The sequence below is a fragment of the Salmo salar genome, chromosome 17 (genome assembly GCF_965601325.2).
Source record: "Salmo salar chromosome 17, fSalSal1, whole genome shotgun sequence".
Classification (NCBI taxonomy): Eukaryota; Metazoa; Chordata; class Actinopteri; order Salmoniformes; family Salmonidae; genus Salmo; species Salmo salar.
The window spans coordinates 53,436,619-53,458,751 of NC_138307.1; the positions used below are offsets into that span (position 1 = coordinate 53,436,619).

Here is a 22,133-nt window from a genome sequence, read left to right on the forward strand (position 1 = left end):
CATGCTTGGCCAGTCCATCACCTTTACCCTCAGCTTCTTTAGCAAGGCGGTGGTCGTCTTGGAGGTGTGTTTGGGGTCGTTATCACGTTTGAATACTGCCCTGCGGCCCAGTCTCCGAAGGGAGGGGATCATGCTCTGCTTCAGTATGTCACAGTACATGTTGGCATTCATGGTTCCCTCAATGAACTGTAGCTCCCCAGAGCTGGCAGCACTCATGCAGCCCCAGACCATGACACTCCCACCACCATGCTTGACTGTAGGCAAGACACACTTGTCTTTGTACTCCTCACCTGGTTGCCGCCACACACGCTTGACACCATCTGAACCAAATAAGTTTATCTTGGTCTCATCAGACCACAGGATATGGTTCTAGTAATCCATGTCCTTAGTCTGCTTGTCTTCAGCAAACTGTTTGCGGGCTTTCTTATGCATCATCTTTAGAAGAGGCTTCCTTCTGGGACGACAGCCATGCAGACCAATTTGATACAGTGTGTGGCGTATGGTCTGAGCACTGACAGGCTGACCCCCCACCCCTTCAACCTCTGCAGCAATGCTGGCAGCACTCATACGTCTATTTCCCAAAGACAACCTCTGGATATGACGCTGAGCACGTGCACTCAACTTCTTTGGTCGACCATGGCGAGGCCTGTTCTGAGTGGAACCTGTCCTGTTAAACCGCTGTATGGTCTTGGCCACCGTGCTGCAGCTCAGTTTCAGGGTCTTGGCAATCTTCTTATAGCCCAGGCCATCTTTATGTAGAGCAACAATTATTTTTTTCAGATCCTCAGAGAGTTCTTTGCCATGAGGTGCCATGTTGAACTTCCAGTGACCAGTCAGTATGAGGGAGTGTGAGAGCGATGACACTAAATGTAACACACCTGCTCCCCATTCACACCTGAGACCTTGTAACACTAACGAGTCACATGACACCGGGGAGGGAAAATGACTAATTGGGCCTAATTTGGACATTTTCACTTAGGGGTGTACTCACTTTTGTTACCAGCGGTTTAGACATTAATGGCTGTGTGTTGAGTTATTTGGAAGGGACAGCAAATTGACACTGTTAAACAAGCTGTACACACTACTTTACATTGTAGCAAAGTGTCATTTCTTCAGTGTTGTCACATGAAAAGATATGCTCAAATATTTACAAAAATGTGAGGGGTGTACTCACTTTTGTGATATACTGTATATATTACATCTACATAAGATTTCAGACCCTTTACTCTGTACTTTGTTGAAGCACCTTTGGCAGCGATTACTACAGCCCGGAGTCTTCTTGGGTATGACGTGACAAGCTTGGCACACTTGTATTTGGCCAGTTCCTCAAATTATTCTCTGCAGATCCTCTCAAGTTCTATCAGGTTGGATGGCGAGCGTTGCTGCACAGCTATTTTTGGGTGTCTCCAGAGATGTTCGATCAGGTTCAAGTCCAGGCTCTGGCTGGGCCACTCAAGGACATTCAGAGACTTGTCCCGAAGCCACTCCTGCGTTGTCTTGGCTGTGTGCTTAGGGTCCTGTTGGAAGGTGAATCTTCGTCCCAGTCTGAGGTCCTGAGAGCTCTGCACCAGGTTTTCATTAAGGATCTCTCTGTACTTTTCTCTGTTCATCTTTCCCACGATCCTGACTAGTCTCCCAGTCCCTGTAGCAAAAAAACACCCCCACACCATGATGCTGCCACTACCATGCTTCACCATAAGAATGGTGCCAGGTTTCCTCCAGGCGTGAGGCTTGGCATTCACGCCAAAGAGTTCAATCTTAATTTCATCAGACCAGAGAATCTTGTTTCTCATGGTCTGAGATTCGTTAGGTGCCATTTGGCAAACTCCAAGCAGGCAGTCATGTGCCTTTTACTGAGGAGTGGCTTCCGTCTGGCCACTCTACCATAAAGACCTGATTGGTGGAGTGCTGCAGCGATGGATGTCCTTCTGGAAGGTTCTCCCATCTCCACAGAGGAACTCTAGAGCTCTGTCAGAGTGACCATCGGGTTCTTGGTCACCTCCCTGACCAAGGCACTTCTCCCCCGATTGCTCAGTTTGGCTGGGCGGTCACCTCTAGGAAGAATCTTGGTGGTTCCAAACTTCTTCCATTTAAGAACCTTGGGAACCTTCAATGCTGCAGAAACCTTTTGGTACACTTGCCCAGAGCTGTGCCTCGACAGAATCCTGTCTTGGAGCTCTACGGACAATTCCTTTGACCTCATGCCTTGGTTTTTGCTTTGACATGCATTGTCATCTGTGGGACCTTATATAGACAAGTGTGTGCCTTTCCAAATTATGTCCAATCAATTGAATTTACCACAGGTGGACTCCAATCAAGAAGTAGAAACATCTCAAGGATGATTAACGGAAACAGGATGCACCTGTGCTCAATTTCGAGTCTCATAGCAAAGGGTCTGAATGCTTATGTAAATAAGGTATTTCTGTTTTTTTTATAGATTTGCAAACATTTCTTAAAACCTGTTTTCACTTTGTCATTATGGGATGTTGTGGGTAGATTGCTGATGAATTGTTTTAATTTAATCAATTTTAGGTTAAGGCCGTAACGTAACAAAATGAGGAAAAAGTAATAGTGTCTGAATACTTTCCGAAGGCACTGTATAGGGACTACAGTTGAAGTCGGAAGTTTACATACACCTTAGCCAAATACATTTAAACTCAGTTTTTCACAATTCCGGACATTTAATACAAGTAACAATTCACTGTCTTAGGTCAGTTAGGATCACCACTTTATTTTAAGAATGTGAAATGTCAGAATAATAGTAGAGAGAATGATTTATTTCAGCTTTTATTTCTTTCATCACATTCCCAGTGGGTCAAAATTTTACATAACCTCAGTTAGTATTTGGTAGCATTGCCTTTAAATTGTTTAACTTGGGTCAAACGTTTCGGGTAGCCTTCCACAAGCTTCCCACAATAAGGTGGGTGAATTTTGGCCCATTCCTACTGACAGAGCTGGTGTAACTGAGTCAGGTTTGTAGTCCTTGCTCGCACACACCTTTTAATTTCTGCCCACAAATGTTCTATGGAATTGAGGTCAGGGCTTTGTGATGGCCACTCCAATACCTTGACTTTGTTGTCCTGAAGCCATTTTGCCACAACTTTGGAAGTATGCTTGGGGTCATTGTCCATTTGGAAGACCCATTTCCGACCAAGCTTTAACTTCCTGACTGATGTCTTGAGATGTTGCTTCAATATATCCACATAATTTTCCTTCCTCATGATGCCATCTATTTTGTGTAATGCACCAGTCCCTCCTGCAGCAAAGCACCCCCACAACATGATGCTGCCAGCCCCGTGGTTCACGGTTGGGATGGTGTTCTTCGGCTTGCAAGCCTCCCCCTTTTTCCTCCAAACATTACGATGGTCATTATGGCCAAACAGTTCTATTTTTGTTTCATCACACCAGAGGACATTTCTCCAAAAAGTACGATCTTTGTCCCCATGTGCAGTTGTAAACCGTAGTCTGGCTTCTTTATGGTGGTTTTGGAGCAGTGGCTTCTTCCTTGCTGAGCGGCCTTTCAGGTTATGTTGATATAGGACTCGTTTTACTGTGGATATAGATACTTTTGTACCTGTTTCCTCCAGCATTTTCACAAAGTCCTTTGCTGTTGTTCTGGGATTGATTTGCACTTTTCGCGCCAAAGTACGTTCATCTCTAGGAGACAGAACGCGTCTCCTTCCTGAGCGGTATGACGGCTGCATGGTCCCATCGTGTTCATTCTTGTGTACTATTGTTTGTACAGATGAACGTGGTACCTTCAGGCATTTGGAAATTGCTCCCAAGGATGAACCAGACTTGTGGAGGTCTACAATGTTTTTCTGAGGTCATGGCTGATTTCTTTTGATTTTCCCATGATGTCAAGCAAAGAGGCACTGAGTTTGAAGGTAGGCCTTGAAATACATCCGCAGGTACACCTTCAATTGACTCAAATGATGTCATTTAGCCTATCAGAAGCTTCTAAGTCCATGACATTAATTTCTGGAATTTTCAAGCTGTTTAAAGTCACAGTCAACTTAGTGTATGTAAACGTCTGACCCACTGGAATTGTTATATCACCCTGCATCCCACTGCTGGCTTGCTTCTGAAGCTGAGCAGGGTTGGTCCTGGTCAGTCCCTGGATGGGAGACCACATGCTGCTGGAAGTGGTGTTGGAGGGCCAGCAGGAGGCACTCTTTCAACCGGTCTAAAAAATATCCCAATGTCCCAGGGCAGCAATTGGGGACATTGCCCTGTGTAGGGTGCTGGCTTTCAGATGGGATGTTAAACAGGTGTCCTGACTCTCTGAGGTCATTAAAGATCCCATGGCACTTATCATAAGAGTAGGGGTGTTAACCCTGGTGTCCTGGCTAAATTCCCAAGCTGTCCCTCATACCATCACGGTCACCTAATGATCCCCAGTTTACAATTGGCTCATTCATCCCCCTCCTCTCCCCTGTAACTATTCCCCAGGTCGTTGCTGTAAATGAGAATGTGTTCTCAGTCAACTTACCTGGTAAAATACATTAAAAAAAATAAGTGAAATAATTTGTCTGTAAACAATTGTTGTAAAAATTACTTGTGTCATTCACAAAGTAGATGTCCTAACCGACTTGGCAAAAGTATAGTTTGTAAACAAGAAATTTGTGGAGTGGTTGAAAAACGAGTTTTAATGACTCCAACCTAAGTGTATGTAAACTTCCGACTTCAACTGTATATATAGGGATCAGGTATATCAGGGGTCCTTGGGTGAAAATGATTGGGAACCCCTGGTGTAGGGGGATGGTATAAAACAAATGATTAAGCCTATAGCTTTCTTGCCACAGTCGTTTATTAATAATCCGTGACCACCAATGGCGAAGAAAGGGTGCAAAAGCAACAGGTGTCATCGTCGACATTAACATGGTCCTCCTTGTCTGTGGGCCAACCCAGCGTGACGGGCAGTATTCACACCGTACCGCAGAGGGAGAGATGTGCCGGTGAACGGTCGACGTCACAGCCAAAGGCAGCAGAAGGATGGGCGAGAGTTGTGTGTACCTTGCCGCTGCTTCATGGCAATAGAGAGACATGGCGTCCGCATCCCGATGAATAAGCAAAAAAAGAAGAGGAAAAAGGATGATGCTGGACCCTACTACGCCTAGAGGGGAAACCGTTGAATTCAACACATCAGCTATTGAGGGATTCATCTCTCTTTCACAATCATTTCACTCCGGGGATGTTAACGCCCTTTTCATGCGTTTTTAAACTCCTCGGTTGATTCCTTCCAACGGAGGAGATAAGGAGATTGTTGTCCGGTAGGCTACATCTGTTTTCTTCCTCCGCTTCTCTGCTCATCCGACGCAGGGGCGAGGAGAAGAGGAGGATAGGAGAGAAGGGGAAGAGAGGGAGGGCGATGGCTGCTGGAGGAGGATGCGGGGAGACGGTGGAGCAGTGCCGGGCAGAGGTGGAGCGTTTGACCCGTGAGCTGGCGGAGGCGAACCGGGAGAAGGTCCGGGCTGCGGAGTGCGGTCTGGTGGTTCTGGAGGAGAACCAGACCCTGAAGCAGCAATATTCGGATCTAGAGGCCGAGCAAGAGGCGCTCCGACAGGAGCTGGAGCAACTACAAGAGGTATCAACCACTTAAAACACCCTATTAAATAACACCCTAAGTTAACCATAAACATTGACCTATGTGATATAAGTTCAGTGCTTCCTGGAAATGTATATATAAACATGCATTTGTTAGTTAGCCTCCAAATCCAACTTCATTCGGTCCCCATTCGGGTAGACTACATCCCTTCCAAGGGATGGGTGATGTCAGCGAGATTTGGGCAGGGCCCCTCGCCTCATCCACAGAAGTTGGCATCAGTCAGACACCCCACAGCGGATCTGAGACTGTCAGAGATACACAGGCCTCAGCAGAACTGGGAGGGGACGGAGAGGGCTTTGTTGCCCGAGCAGGGAGTAGCGTAGTAACTTGATGCTATGCGCAAGTCTGACACGCAGGTATGGACTTTCCAAGGTGTGCTACTGATGCGCATTTTGGTGCAATGGAATATCATATGTTTGTTGTGGTAAGCTACTTGGCGCGGCTGGATGGGTTTAAACTATGGTTGTTATTATGTGTTAAACAGCTTTTGCATGCCTCTTTAAACAGATTTTTTTTAAAGAGATACTGAATTCTGCAATACACTTGAACACCTATGGGGGGAAGTGTTAACCATCTATTCATAAAGTAGGTCTGTGAAACATTGTGTAAGCTATACAGTACTTAGAGAATGGTGTACTATAGTGGTACTATCTGGCTGGCAGACTCACTATGTGGCACACCCACATTTGGGTTAGTCATGTCCTGCTCTAAGAGTCACACCTCTAAAATCATCAGAGGAGGACAGTGCTCTCTCCTCTCTTCCTCTCCTCTTCCTCTCTCCTCTCTCTGTCTCACTCTTCTCTCTGTCCTCTGTTCTCCTATTCTCTCCTCTCTCTCTCGCTCTCTCTCTTTCTCTCTCGCTCCTCTCCATATCCTTTGTTCTCTGTTCAGAATTGGTGTCTGTCTCTCTTCTTCCCCACATCTTTTTCTCTGATTGTTCCCAGCGAACATGTGCTTCACAATAAATCAGTCAGTATTTTCAAATTCACTAGAGTTTGATATAAAAACAAAACAAGATTACAAAGCAAATCAAGGGCATCATCAGCCTGACAGAACTTGATTTAAACATAATGCTATGTTACTGGTCTAATCAAAGCAAGCCTTTTCCCCTTTACACTACATATAATCATAATACATATTTCTCCATCAGACCTGGGTTCAAATACATGTGTATTTGAGTATCTGGCGTAAAAGTTTTAAAAAAAATTGGAGTATTTGAGTATTTTCAAATGTAAGCATTTTCAAATCCACAGCCCAAAACAAGTACTTTTTTGTATTTGAATGGTTATTTATATAAACCAAATAGTCAACCAAATACTATTTTCAAATACCTAGGTAAATGCATGGGAGTGTATTTGAGTCAGTGTATTATAATTTTTCAAATACTTTCCAAGTTTATTTCCAAATACATAAAAATTACTAATCTTTTCAAATAAAAATATATATTTTGAATACTTACTTTCCAATGTATGTAAAAGTAATTGAGCTATTTTAAATAGTTTTTAAACCCAACACTGTTCTTCACTACCATGGTTGGTAATTTATTCCTGTTCATTTCAATAATCAATTATTGCTAATTAGCTATGCTGTGCCAAGGTGTAATACATTTTTTACAAATACTCCGTCGATCTGCAACCAACAGTGTTTTCTTTGCAATATGGAACCCTATGGCAGTATTCATTCACTGGTTTGTTAGCTATAATACAGACGGGTGTGTCTGTAGGCAGCTGACGATGCATTTACAGTAACTGAAGGTCAGTGTGTGTGTGTGTGTGTGTGTGTGTGTGTGTGTGTGTGTGTGTGTGTGTGTGTGTGTGGTGTGTGTGTGTGTGTGTGTGTGTGTGTGTGTGTGTGTGTGTGTGTGTGTGTGTGTGTGTGTGTGTGTGTGTGTGTGTGTGGACCTGGCATACATTCTGAAGCGCTATTAGATTGGTTTGGACATGGTGTAGGCAGCCAATAATGAAGGCCTGCCTGTGACTTGTCCTGTCCACTCTGTATATGTCATATGCAGTTTAAACCATGTGTATTTAGATGTCAATCAGCTCAGCATTTGCTGTAGTACCCCATCTTCCACTCTCTCTACCTGCCCCTCTCTTTCTTCCCCCACCTCGTTCTGTTTTCTGTGATACTGTGAAGGACATCACACTGCTTGCTGAAAAGCTATCTATTCACTGGCGCAAGTGGGGACACTTCAGGCTGAGGAGTAAAGTTCACACATCCTCATTTGCTACACCTCCCCCCAGTTCTCTCTCTATTTCTCTCTGTCCCCCTTCTCCTCATCTCCACACTCTCCCCACTCCTCTCCTCCTCTCTCCTCCTTGACCATGGCCACTGATCCTTAGAGAAAGTCTTCATCTGGTCTAGGTTTCCATCAGTCAGCTCAATACCTAATTTAATCTCAATTAACACCTATCGATCACTATGTTTCTCAGGAATACCGCTGCTGCTGCTGCTACTGGGGAAAGGGCTATACTGATCGCAGAATGATCTATTTGTTGACAGTTATCTCACGTCACTGTAATAATAGGTTTTCTTTACCACTTTGAGAAAAGGTAGACTTCCTACTTTTACTAGTCCTGTGGATAGTAGTCTTCCACACAGTGGTCTGGTCCAGTTGGTGTTGCAGGGAAAAGCTCATCATAGCTAGAATTGCCTCATCATCTTCCCTGAGACCTGAAGTAACTGAATAAACTGTCACGTCTTAAACTGAATCTGCGCTTTGATTGGTTTATTAGGGCTGACTGTTGGTTTTGGGGTGCAGAGTTATACTTAGGACAAATGACAGTATGGAGGGTTGGTACCTGTGTAACCGTTTAGCTTCTGTTCCTCTCCTCGCCCCAACCTGGGCTTTAACCAGGGACCCTCTGCACACATCAACAACTGACACCCACGAAGCATCGTTAGCCATCGAGCCACAAAAGCCGCGGCCCTTGCAGAGCAAGGGGAACAACTACTTCAGGTCGCAGAGCGAGTGACGTCACCCGATTGAAACGCTATTAGCGCGCACCACTGCTAACTAACTAGCCATTTCACATCGGTTACACCTGCTCAATTGGTAAAGTATCAAACATCCACTTCTTTAGGTTTTTCTTGATGTGTTGTGAGCTGGACTACTCTGTTGCACTTTGCTCATTTAGACCAGGTTCAGTTCAGAAGGAAAGCTACTTTAGCACAGACATGCATACTGGAAACAGTCCACCATGAGCACCGTGTTCCCTCTGTGAGCTTTACTGGAAACAGTCCACCATGACCACTGTGTTCCCTCTGTGAGCTTTACTGGAAACAGTCCACCATGAGCACCGTATTCCCTCTGTGAGCTTTACTGGAAACAGTCCACCATGAGCACCGTGTTCCCTCTGTGAGCTTTACTGGAAACAGTCCACCATGAGCACAGTGTTCCCTCTGTGAGCTTTACTGGAAACAGACCACCATGAGCACCGTGTTCTCTCTGAGCTTTACTGGAAACAGTCCACCATGAGCACCGTGTTCCCTCTGTGAGCATTACTGGATGAAAGGGAAAAAGAGAGACTGTCATAAATGATTCATCGTAGCATGCTTTGCTTTCATCATGGTAGTGTTGTGCTAGACAGTCAGTTTTATTTCATGAGAATGAACAAGCCTGATTGTTTATTATCAACGCAAGTACCTAACAAGATCTCCTCAGTGTACAGGTAGCAGGAGTCTGTGATTCTCAGCACTATCAAGTGTTTATGCTAGATATTTCCTTGAGCCAAATTTAAACCTGAATTTAAACCAACATTTTCTAATTCAGACATTAACCTACAATGACAGTCTGCCTTCTGCTCTACGTCTTAAGTAACTTTGTTAATTCTAAAACATGATGTGATTGACTCCTGGTATAATATAATCATTAGGTAATTGAGTTCTTCAGAAGGCCTGGTATAATCTAATAGCCATTGGTTAACAACGGGATAGGACCCAGAAGGACCAGCCTTGACAATAAAGAACTACTGACAGCTTGATGTTAGCTTGATGTTAATCAGCTTGCTCCACAGTAGTCCATTAGATTGGTTTTGAAGGGAGGTATATTTAGGCTCCACTCGTTATTTATTGCTTTAGGAACGTAACGTACACTCACTCCATCTAGGAATTGGTGCATTAATGTTTTTCATTGGAAGTGGTTTTCAAAGAGTAGGTTATAGTACTATGTAGTACAGTGAGCTCCAAAAGTATTGGGACAGTGAACGTATTTTTGTTTTGGCTCTGTACTCCAGCACTTTCAAATGACACAATTGCTACGAAGTTAAAGTGCATGCTGTTAACTTTAATTTGACGGTATTTTGTGTTTCAGATTATTTTGTGTTCAGTAGAAATAAATGGTAACTGATGTATTGTGTAATTTTGGAGTCGCTTTTATTGTAAATAAGACTATGTTAGTTTTCTAAACACTTCTACATTAATGTGGATGCTACCACGATTACAGATAGTCCTGAATGAATCGTGAATAATGATGAGTGAGAAAGTAACAGATGCACAAATACCATACCCCCAAGACATGCTAACCTTTCATCATCACAATAACAGGGGAGGTTAGCATTTTTGTGAGGGTATGCCTCTGTAACTTTGTCACTCATCATTATTCATGATTCATTCAGGAGTATCCGTAATCATGGTAACATCCACATTAATGTAGAAGTGTTTAGAAACATATTCTACAATAAAAGTGACTCCAAGATGGCACGATACATTATTTACCACTCATTTCTATTGGGCACAAAATCATCTGAAACACTACCAAAACAAACAGCAAATGCATCCAACAAATGTGTAGAGTTACAAGCTTGATATAGTCATTGTGTGCTTGGAATATGGGACCACATACTAAACTTTTGACTACTTTAATACACATTTAAGTGGCATTGTCCCAATACCTGACAGTCTGCACTTGTATCATTTTACATTTACATTACATTTAAGTCATTTAGCAGACGCTCTTATCCAGACGCTCTTATCCATTTGAAATCCAAAGTGCTGGAGTACAGAGCCAAAATAACTTCAAATGGGTTACTGTCCCAATACCTTTGGAGCTCACTGTATATGTACTGTGTTGTATGTTTACAGAGCTACTTAATTAAGTAAATGCAATCTCAAATGGAGAGAGAGAGAGAGAGATGGAGAGAGTATAAGGCCAGGGAGGAAGTCATTAGGGAATATCAGTAACTGTTAAGAGTGCTTGAAGTGAGAGTTTTCCATTTCCTGTGTAAAGTGCACCAGTGTCTGGGAGGAGCTGGGTGGAGTAAACAGGCTATCTACACCTCTCAGCTATACATTCCTCTATCTAAGCCTGTAAAGCCTCCCTCACTCTAAAGCTAGACATTACACACACATTACATCATGCCACATACACACACCTGTATCTAAGTCTGCCCCATATTCCTCTCTGCTATACATATTACACACACACCTTTGTGGCCCTAACCCACCTACAGTACTGCTGTGTTGTCGACTATATTCTCACCAACAACATTTTCCTAAATCCATCCGTCTCGCCATCCTTATGGTCCAATAGTCTTTATATTGTTCAACACTAGGCTATCAGTGAGAGTGTAATGAGCTTGTTGCACTACATTGTCTCTCTCCTTGTCTCTATTCTTGCATTGAGAGATGAATGATTCATGTGTGACCCTTGTGAACGGGGTTTTAAAATGGGGAAGGGTTTTATGGTCATGCGTTGGAAGCATGGGCTGTTAAAGGGGAACTAGGGGGAAGGGTTTTATGGTCACGCGTTGGAAGCAAGGGCTGTTAAAGGGGAAGTAGGGCGAAGGGTTTTGCGGTCGATTGTAAAAATTATGATAAATTCAGCGTGCGTTAGCACTGCAGTCAGGCAAAAACAGAAACGCCAAACCCTCAACTCCCATTATGTCATACACAAACAACCAATGGGATGCGTCCTTCTCTAGCTTGGCAGAGTAGAATGTATATAATCAAGTTGTCCCTAGACGCTGATCCCAGGTCAGTTTTCTGTTCTAAGGCCCCATGGTTAATTTTAGAATGTGCAAGCTGATCCTAGAACAGTGTAAGCTGATCCTAGAACAGTGTCCGAGAGCCACTTCTACCTGGACCTTACCTTGACAGGAAGCAAATGGATCCATGTCTGCATGTCTATGCTAAAGCATTAGTGTGAGTTACGGTATTGCTACTGACCGTGTTATCATTGACTCTCAGAGCGAGGAGAATGACTTAGGTCTATTAGGAAAGAACATTAGCCAAATGCATTATGTCTTGACCACTGTAGGGTATAGTGTAGTTGGCTGGGAATCTATCCCTCATCTGATCATACTGCAGCATTATCTAAAATACTGAAATGCTAAGAGAACTTCTTCTGCACACTTACTGTAGTGTGTCGGTGAATCTTTTCCGTTTACTGTGGGCAAAAAAACACCCCTGAGTGGATGAAGTCCCTTATCAGTAGGCTGACTTTTCTTCAACAGCTAGTGTAGCTGGCCTGCTTCCAAGTGGCACCCTACTCCCTACATAGTGCACTACTTTTGACCGGAGCCCTTTAGGGTGCCATCTGCCTCTCTCATTAAATGATGGATTCTTCCTCTTGGTCACATGTTCACAGGCACCTAAGAGACGGCTGGTAGAACCTCTGGATGCCTGATGTCAGTCTGTATTACCCACATAGAGCACATGGATAGGCTGAATAATTCAACAATATGAGGCTTTGGCTCTCCCATAATTAACCCTGAGACTCCTGAGAGGGGTGGGGGTGGAGAACAGTATCTCATAAGTGTTCCTAGTGTGGTTGTTGATGTAGTGGTTGGAGGGAAGGGGGAGATGATGTGACCTGACTGAAAGATTCCTTCAATCCCTCCAGACGCATCTCAGAATACCATCCATGCATGATAGGACACCGTCATATTACACACACGCGATACACACACACGGGCATGATGCACCGAGGTGGAGACTAGGGAGGAAGCAAAACAGAGACACAGAGAGATCGCCCTCTCGCTATCAGTTCAATGTGTTGTGTTCAACCTGGGTTAGATCAAAATCTACCTACCCTGCCTCCTAGCCTACCTCCTGTTCTATTCCTGGTCCTGTCCACCCAACCCAAGGTTATCTTCCAGAGAGGATGTACTTCAAAAGGCCTGTGTTCTGTGCTGTGCTGCAGTGGGGCTCCTTCTTCAAAGAGCACTGGGTCTCCCACGTCTGCACCCCTCCTGGGCCCTGTATTGATTAGTATTTGTTGAAGGCTGCTGAGCCATGTGCTGCTAACCCTTAACTAGCGAACTCTCTAACTCAGCTAATCAGGACACAGTGAGAGGGGCATACAAACCGGGCATGCAGTAAGGATAAGGTGTATTGTGCTGATTGATTCTGAGGCTCATGCACAGTGTTTGATGAGAGTTAACCTGCAAAAACACCTCGTATGATAGATAGGTCATTTATTCATGGGCTATGTTGCGTGATTACCTGTGGATTTATGGGGTTTGATGGGGAGGAGATGGATACAGCACATAACTGTGTGTATGCGAGGCACGTGCCCGCATACAGTTGAAGTCGTAAGTTTACATACACCTTAGCCAAATGCATTTAAACTCAGTTTTTCACAATTCCTGACATTTAATCCAAAGTAAAAATTCACCGGCTTAGGTCAATTAGGATCACCACTTTATTTTAAGAATGTGAAATGTCAGAATAATAGTAGAGAGAATTAATTATTTCAGCTTTTATTTATTTCATCACATTCCCACTGTGTCAGAGGTTTACATACACTCGATTAGTATTTGGTAGCATTTCCTTTAAATTGTTTAACTTGGCTCAAACGTTTCGGGTAGCCTTCCACAAGCTTCCCACAATAAGTTGGGTGAATTTTGGCCCATTCCTCCTGACAGAGCTGGTGTAACTGAGTCAGGTTTGTAGGCCTCCTTGGAGCTGGTGTAACTGAGTCAGGTTTGTAGGCCTCCTTGCTCGCACACGCTTTTTCAGTTCTGCCCACAAATTTTCTATGGGATTGAGGTCAGGGCTTTGGAATGGCCACTCCAAACCTTGACTTTGTTGTCCTTAAGCCATTTTATCACAACTTTGGAAGTATGCTTGCAGTCATTGTCCATTCGGAAGACCCATTTGCGACCAAGCTTTAACTTCCTGACTGATGTCTTGAGATGTTGCTTCAATATATCCACATAACTTTCCTCCCTCATGATGCCATCTATTTTGTGAAGTGCACCAGTCCCTCCTGCAGCAAAGCACCCCCACAACATGATGCTGCCACCCCGTGCTTCACGGTTGGGATGGTGTTCTTCAGCTTGCAAGCCTCCCCCTTTTTCCCCAAACATAATGATGGTCATTATGGCCAAACAGTTCTACTTTTGTTTCATCAGACCAGAGGACATTTCTCCAAAAAGTACCATCTTTGTCCCCATGTGCAGTTGCAAAACGTAGTCTGGCTTTTTTATGGCGGTTTTGGAGCAGTGGCTTCTTCCTTGCTGAGCAGCCTTCCTGAGCGTCTCCTTCCAAAACTGTATGACGGATGCGTGGCCCCCTGGTGTTTATTCTTGCGTACTATTGTTTGTACAGATCAACGTGGTACCTTCAGGCGTTTGGAAATTGCTCCCAAGGATGAACCAGACTTGTGGAGGTCTACAATTTTTTTTCTGAGGTCTTTGCTGATTTCTTTTGATTTTCCCATGATGTCAAGCGAAGAGGCACTGAGTTTGAAGGTAGGCCTTGAAATACATCCGCAGGTACACCTCCAATTGACTCAAATGATGTCAAATAGCCTATCAGAAGCTTCTAAAGCCATTACATTATTTTCTGGAATATTCCAAGCTGTTTAAAGTCACAGTCAACTTAGTGTATGTAAACGTCTGACCCACTGGAATTGTGATACAGTGAATTATAAGTGAAATAATCTGTCTGTAAACAATTGTTGGAAAAATTACTTGTGTCATGCACAAAGTAGATGTCCTAACTGACTTGGCAAAACTATAGTTTGTTGACAAGAAATTGGTGGAGTGGTTGAAAAATGAGTTTTAATGACTCCAACCTAAACTTACGACTTTGTATATACATGTAACTGCCAAAATAAAGTAAACACCAACGTAAAGCATCTTAATAGGGCGTTGGGCCACCACAAACCAGAACAGCTTCAGTGCACCTTGATATAGATTCTAAAGCTGTCTGGAACTCTATTGGAGGGATGTGACACCATTCTTCCATGAGAAATTCCAGAATTTGGTGTTTTGATGATGGTGGTGGAAAACGCTGTGTCCAGAATCTCCCATAAGTGTTCAGTTGGGTTGAGATCTGGTGACTGAGACACACACACCACACACACACACACACACACACACACACACACACACCATTTAAGCCCCCTATGCTCCTTTGAGACTCCTCTTTCAAAGTCACTGAGATCTCTTCTTCTAACCATGGTTGCCTAAATAATGGGCAATTCATTGCTTAATTAACTCAGGAACCACATGTGTGTGGAAGCATCTGCTTTCAATATACTCTGTATCCCTCATTTACTCAAGTGTTTCATTTATTTTGGCAGTTACATGTACAGTGCAATGTCTACAGAATGAATTGTCCTTGAATCCCCACACCACTCCACTCCCAAATCAAAATCAAATGTATTTATACAGCCCTTCGTACATCAGCTGATATCTCAAAGTGCTGTACAGAAACCCAGCCTAAAACCCCAAACAGCAAGCAATGCATGTGAAAGAAGCACGGTGGCTAGGAAAAACTCCCTAGGAAAAACTCCCTAGAAAGGCCAAAAACCTAGGAAGAAACCTAGAGAGGAACCAGGCTATGAGGGGTGGCCAGTCCTCTTCTGGCTGTGCAGGGTGGATATTATAACAGAACATGGTCAAGATGTTAAAATGTTCATAAATGACCAGCATGGTCAAATAATAATAATCATAGTAGTTGTCGAGGGTGCAGGTCAGGGTTCCATAGCCGCAGGCAGAACAGTTGAAACTGGAGCAGCAGCACGGCCAGGTGGGCTGGGGACAGCAAGGAGTCATCATGCCAGGTAGTCCTGAGGCATGGTCCTAGGGCTCAGGTCCTCCAAGAGAGAGAAAAACAGAAAGAGAGAAAGAGAGAATTAGAGAGAGAATATTTAAATTCACACAGGACACCGGACAAGACAAGAGAAATACCCCAGATGTAACAGACTGACCCTAGCCCCCCGACACATAAACTACTGCAGCATAAATACTGGAGGCTCCCCTCCCTCCAGCCCACCTCCTGTTGCCCAGCGGGGGGGTTCAGCTATAGTTTTAATACTCCAGTCCACAGGTCCTCCACTGTCACTGTGTCATCGACCGACCAGGCAGAAAAACGTCAATTAACTAACAGTGATATGTCCTTCATATCGATCAAACTGGGCCCCATGCTGTGAGTTTAGTGTGAGGTCACTAAGATATGACAGCCGTTGTCACCAAACCTTGTCCTGGGAGAGCTATAGGAAGTGCAGGTATTTGTTCCAGCCTTAGTTACAGTTGTTGAATCAGGTGGGTTTTAGAGCTGGGCTGGAATGAAATCCTGCATTGTACATACTCGGGGGTAGAAGAGAGGCTGTGTATCTAACAGGAGTGTGTATGTCCAGGGCTGTAGACCAGTGTTTCTCTCCACAGGTGGAGTTACACTCTGCTCATCTGTATTAGTCTGGCACAGATCAGATGGCTTCTGACAGATCCAAGATGGTGTGAAATGGAGAGTTTAACAGGGTGTCACTGTGCCAGAGCATGGCCCTGTGTGAGCTCAAAGAGCTCCTAATGATGACATCACCCCTGTTAATGAGTGGGCCAGCTGAGTCCATCTGAGGGAGAGGGGACGGTGAAAGGGTACTGTCTATCCATTATAAAGAGAAAGAAAGAGAACCGGAGAGGGAAGAGGGGGAGAGAGGAGAGACAGGGGAGTATGATGAATCCGTCTATTGTCTTGGGAAAGGGCTGTCTGTGAGAATGGTTGCTGAATACTGCTGTGTTTATGTGTGAGTGTCCACTTAGGTAACGTAGATAAAATAAAGCGTATCAGTCACGTTCATTCGACCCCTTTGGCTGATGTGTGTTGTTTGGTCTGTTGATACCACAGCAGAAAGCTCTGTGACTCCTTGGCACTGGCAGTCCACAACACTGGCTAGCTCTACAGCGAGGGACAGTGTGAGAAACTCAGAGGTACGGCCCATTAGTATTCGGTTAGAGTAGTTGTCTAAAGACACAAGGGAGAGAAAAAAGGAGAGATAAAAAGAAATGGAAGAGAGCGGGAGAAAGAGGGAAATTATATATAGAGAGGGGAAAAGACAAGTGATTAGAAAGAGACAGTGAAAGAGGCAAAGTGCAAGAAACAATTTCAAAATGCTAATATTTATCCCATTCTCTGTCAGGCTGGCCGTGAGAGGTAGAAAGAGAGAGGTTTGGAGAATGTAAGATAGTCTGTTGCTATAGTAATCAAAAAAAGCTTATTTCCCTGCCATCCTCTCTGTTGGTCCATGGTGTCCTATGAGACTATAAAGACTGAGAGGGGCTCTGTCAGAGGAGCAGACAGTCTGTCTCGTTCTCTGCCGCCGTCTGGTGGCTCCCTCCGCAGGGTGTGGTCTCTCAGTCAGTCTGCGTGGTCCAGTCCCGCGTGGCGTGAGCTCGGGATCTCTGCCTCACAAACACACGTGACCATCCTCCCTCAAGCGTCTTCGCTGATCGCGCCTCCTCAAAAGCTAGCTAATGAGGTGACGCAAGCGGGACACGTAAGGCTGAGGGGTAAGTTTCACACCCCATGTGCTACATATGCACTCACTGCTGTAAGTCGCTCTGGATCAGAATGTCTGCTAAAATGGCAAATGTATTGCCCTTTCTGTCTTTTGCTGCGTTACACCTCCATTTGCATGAGGGGGGCCAAGGGCTGGTGGACATTGGGTCCAGAGTGACAGCTTTCTGTCTACAAGCTGTACAGAGACTTCTGTACCTGAATAGACACTGCTTGGGCTGTTCTGAGGAGGGCAGGGGACCTTGGGTATGACATGAACAGGTCGATATATGTCAGCCATTACTTCTTAATACTGCGCTGTGCTTTGGGTGTTCACAGAGATGTTTCACAGCCAGGAGCATGGATAATGGAGGAGCAACATTTTCACCACCCACTTACCCAGATCAGAGTGCTGACCTCTGCCAGTTTGTGAGAGCGTGGTTCACTAAGATGGGTCACCTGCAAGAAGAGGCTGGGTAGAAATCCGCCAGCAACATGGTGGAGGATTCCTCCATAAAGTCCACCAGGCTGCTGTAGCACGTGGTGGAGGGCGTCCATTCTGCACTACCACGCTTGTTTAGAGAGATTCTGGGGATGAAGCAGAGACTGGACCGTCGGGGGAACACCAGGAGGGTGAGGGAAATTATCCTATAGTTCAAGACTCCGGAGCTGGGGGCCTTTTGCACCGAAGCGTACTGATGATCTACGGGGTTATCGCTAAGAACAGATCCAACAGTGTGTGGGGGGGGGGGTGTTGGTAGGTGATGTACAGGGTTAAGGTTGGGGTTGACTCAGGACCTACATGTTGGAAGGCCTAGGTATAGCGTAGCCAAAAGCTAAAGGGACTGCCTAGTAAACTACCTGTTGGGGCAGATAAAAATGGCAATGTGGAAGACCAGGAAACATGAGATGCAGGGGGCGGGGTGTACAGTGCTGCTGGTGCAGGCTCGGCTCACACTGGAGCATGTACAGTATATGGGGGCTGGTGAACCGTCTGGGGGACTTTGTAGGGGTGTGGGGGGAGTTCTATGTACAGTAGATGAGGAAGGGGCTAAATTGAAATTTTCTAGGTACGTTAAAATGAAGTAAAGTTTTTGCTTTTAATGATGTAACTATTGGGCCAATAAAGGTCTTTAAAAAATATACATAATTGCTCTCTAAGTTGAGTGGGTGACGGAGATGTCTCTAATAGAGGTCGACCGATTAAACAGAATGGCCGATTAATTAGGGCCGCTTTTTTTGCCACCGATTTTAATCGGAATGGCCGATTAATTGGGGCCGATTTTGGGACGTCGATTTGGCCGATATGTTTTTTTTTGTTAATTATTATTATAATTTTTTTTTTTTAACCTTTATTTAACTAGGCAAGTTAGTCAAGAACACATTCTTATTTTCAATGACAGCCTAGGAACGGTGGGTTAACTGCCTTGTTCAGGGGCAGAACGACAGATTTTTACCTTGTCAGCTCGGGGATTCAATCTTGCAACCTTACGGTTAACTAGTCTAACACTCTAACCACTTGCTTTACATTGCACTCCACGAGGAGCCTGCCTGTTACGCGAATGCAGTAAGAAGCCAAGGTAAGTTGCTAGCTAGCATTAAACTTATCTTATAAAAAACAATCAATCAATCATAATCACTAGTTAACTACACATGATTGATGATATTACTAGTTTAGCTAGCCTGTCCTGCGTTGCATTTAATCGCTTAGGTACACGTTGCTCCAACCATAAATATCAATGCCTTTCTTAAAATCAATACACAATTATATATTTTTAGAACGTGCATATGTAGTTAATATTGCCTGCTAACATGAATTTCTTTTAACTAGGGAAAATGTGTTACTTCTCTTGCAAACAGAGTCAGGGTATATGCAGCAGTTTGGGCCGCCTGGCTCGTTGCGAACTGTGAAGACTATTTCTTCCTAACAAAGACAGCCGACTTCGCCAAACGGGGATGATTTAACAAAAGCGCATTTGCGAATAAAGCACAATCGTTGCACGACTGTACCTAACCATAAACATCAATGCCTTTCTTAAAATCAATACACAGAAGTATATATTTTTAAACCTGCATATTTAGCTAAATGAAATCCAGGTTAGCAGGTAATATTAACCAGGTGAAATTGTGTCATTTTGCCTTCATTGCACGCAGTCAGGGTATATGCAACAGTTTGGGCCGCCTGGCTCATTGCGAACTAATTTGCCAGAATTCTATGTAATTATGACATAACATTGAAGGTTGTTCAATGTAACAGGAATATTTAGACTTAGGGATGCCACCAGTTAGATAAAATACGGAACGGTTACGTATTTCACTGACAGGAAAAATGTTTTGTTTTTGAGACGATAGTTTCCGGATTCGACCATATTAATGACCTAAGGCTCGTATTTCTGTGTGTTTATTATATTATAATTAAGTCTATGATTTGATAGAGCAGTCTGACTGAGCGGTGGTAGGCAGCAGCAGGCTCGTAAGCGTTCATTCAAACAGCACTTTTGTGCGTTTGCCAGCAGCCCTTCGCAATGCATTGCGCTGTTTATGACTTCAAGCCTGTCAACTCCCAAGATTAGGCTGGTGTAACCAATGTGAAATGGCTAGCTAGTTACCCGGGTGCGCACTAATAGCGTTTCAAACATCACTCGCTCTGAGACTTGGAGTAGTTTTTCCCCTTGCTCTACATGGGTAACGCTGCTTCGAGGGTGGCTGTTGTCGATGTGTTCCTGGTTCGAGCCCAGGTAGGAGCGAGGAGAGGGACGGAAGCTATACTGTTACACTGGCAATACTAAAGTGCCTATAAGAACATCCAATAGTCAAAGGTATATGAAATAGAAATCGTATAAAGGGAAATAGTCCTATAATTCCTATAATAACTAGAACCTAAAACTTCTTACCTGGGAATATTGAAGACTCATGTTAAAAGGAACCACCAGCTTTCATATGTTCTCATGTTCTGAGCAAGGAACTTAAACCTTAGCTTTCTTACATGGCACATATTGGACTTTTACTTTCTTCTCCAACACTTTGTTTTTGCATTATTTAAACCAAATTGAACATGTTTCATTATTTATTTGAGGCTAAATTGATTTTATTGATGTATTATATTAAGTTAAAATAAGTGTTCATTCAGTATTGTTGTAGTTGTCATTATTACAAATAAACAAATAAAAATCGGCCGATTAATCGGTATCGGGGGGGGGGGGGTTTGGTCCCCCAATAAGCAGTATCGGCATTGAAAAATCGTAATCGGTCAACCTCTAGTCTCTAAGGTACTGTGTCAGGAGGATGTTTCTGAAAGTAGGACACAAAACAGTATAACAAATGTCTTAGTGATACCTGAAGAGTACTGTAGGACTATATGAGTGAGTGGCACAGATTTCTATGTAACACCTGGACTATGAGTGAGTGTAACTGGTTAGAGACCTCTGAATGACAGGAACATCTGTCTGTAATGAGAACCAGAGTGAAGAAGTGGACTAAAACAGACCCAGTTTCCTGCAGCAATGTTATAATGACACACACACACACACGTCACACAAGTCACACAGACACCTCAGACGCCACAGTCTGTTATTGTCTGTGGTATTGTTTACTTTCTGTCATATTGGAGATTCCAGGAAATGTCTCTGGTTGATCATCAATATATCGAGAGGCTAATATCACTTACATGGTATATGATGTAATCTAATGTCATCCCCTGTGCGTTCTCTCTTCTCTGTCCTCTCTCTTCTCTCTCTTTCTTGCTCTCTCTCTCACACACTCTTTGTGAGAGAAAGAGAGCGAGAGAGAGAAGACAGAGAAGAGAGAAAGCACAGGGGATGACATCAGATTACGTCTCAGACAGTCTGCCTCTCTGTGGAAACCAATACCAATCTGCGGGTTTGAACTGCCATGTTTTCAACCGGACCCACCTTGTAGAGGGGCGGATTTAAGAACCAGCAGCTGCGGTTTGATCATTCTATCACTACTGTTACCACCAACCACCATCTTTTGGATGAAGACCATAGACTGTGTTTGACTGCTTGACCAGGCATCCCTGAGTGTCTGTGTTTGTCTGTTGGAAAGAGCCCTAAACCCCCCATGTGCTCTTAATACCTCTCTAGACTACAGCCCTAAACCCTCCATGTGCTCTTAATACCGCTCTAGACTAGAGCCCTAAACCCCCCATGTGCTCTTAGTACCTCTCTAGACTAGAGCCCTAAACCCCCCATGTGCTCTTAATACCTCTCTAGACTAGAGCCCTAAACCCCCCATGTGCTCTTAATACCTCTCTAGATTAGAGCCCTAAACCCCCCATGTGCTTTTAATACCTCTCTAGACTAGAGCCCTAAACCTCCCATGTGCTCTTAATACCTCTCTAGATTAGAGCCCTAAACCCCCCATGTGCTCTTAATACCTCTCTAGACTAGAGCCCTAAACCCCCCATATGCTCTTAATACCTCTCTAGATTAGAGCCCTAAACCCCCCATGTGCTCTTAATACCTCTCTAGACTACAGCCCTAAACCCTCCATGTGCTCTTAATACATCTCTAGACTAGAGCCCTAAACCCCCCATGTGCTCTTAATACCTCTCTAGACTAGAGCCCTAAACCCCCCATGTGCTCTTAATACCTCTCTAGACTAGAGCCCTAAACCCCCATGTGCTCTTAATACCTCTCTAGATTAGAGCCCTAAACCCTCCATGTGCTCTTAATACCTCTCTAGACTAGAGCCCTAAACCCCCCATATGCTCTTAGTACCTCTCTAGACTAGAGCCCTAAACCCCCCATTTAGGACTCATGTCTAGAGAGGTATTAAGAGC

At 44.2% G+C, this 22,133-nt stretch overlaps 1 protein-coding gene across 3 annotated transcripts in view; it reads left to right on the top strand.

The window, feature by feature from the left end:
• The first annotated feature begins 4,762 nt into the window (after nucleotides 1-4,762).
• The window catches only part of LOC106609170 (protein bicaudal D homolog 1), a 39,422-nt gene continuing 22,051 nt past the window's right edge, over nucleotides 4,763-22,133 (top strand). For 2 of the 3 annotated variants that reach the window (XM_082963860.1, XM_045699745.2), the window contains exon 1: nucleotides 4,763-5,587. In XM_082963860.1, coding sequence (XP_082819986.1) covers nucleotides 5,372-5,587 — 216 coding nt within the window. In that variant the 5' untranslated portion in view covers nucleotides 4,763-5,371. The remainder of the gene's footprint in view (nucleotides 5,588-22,133) is intronic. The other variant, XM_045699746.2, reaches the window with a different exon arrangement.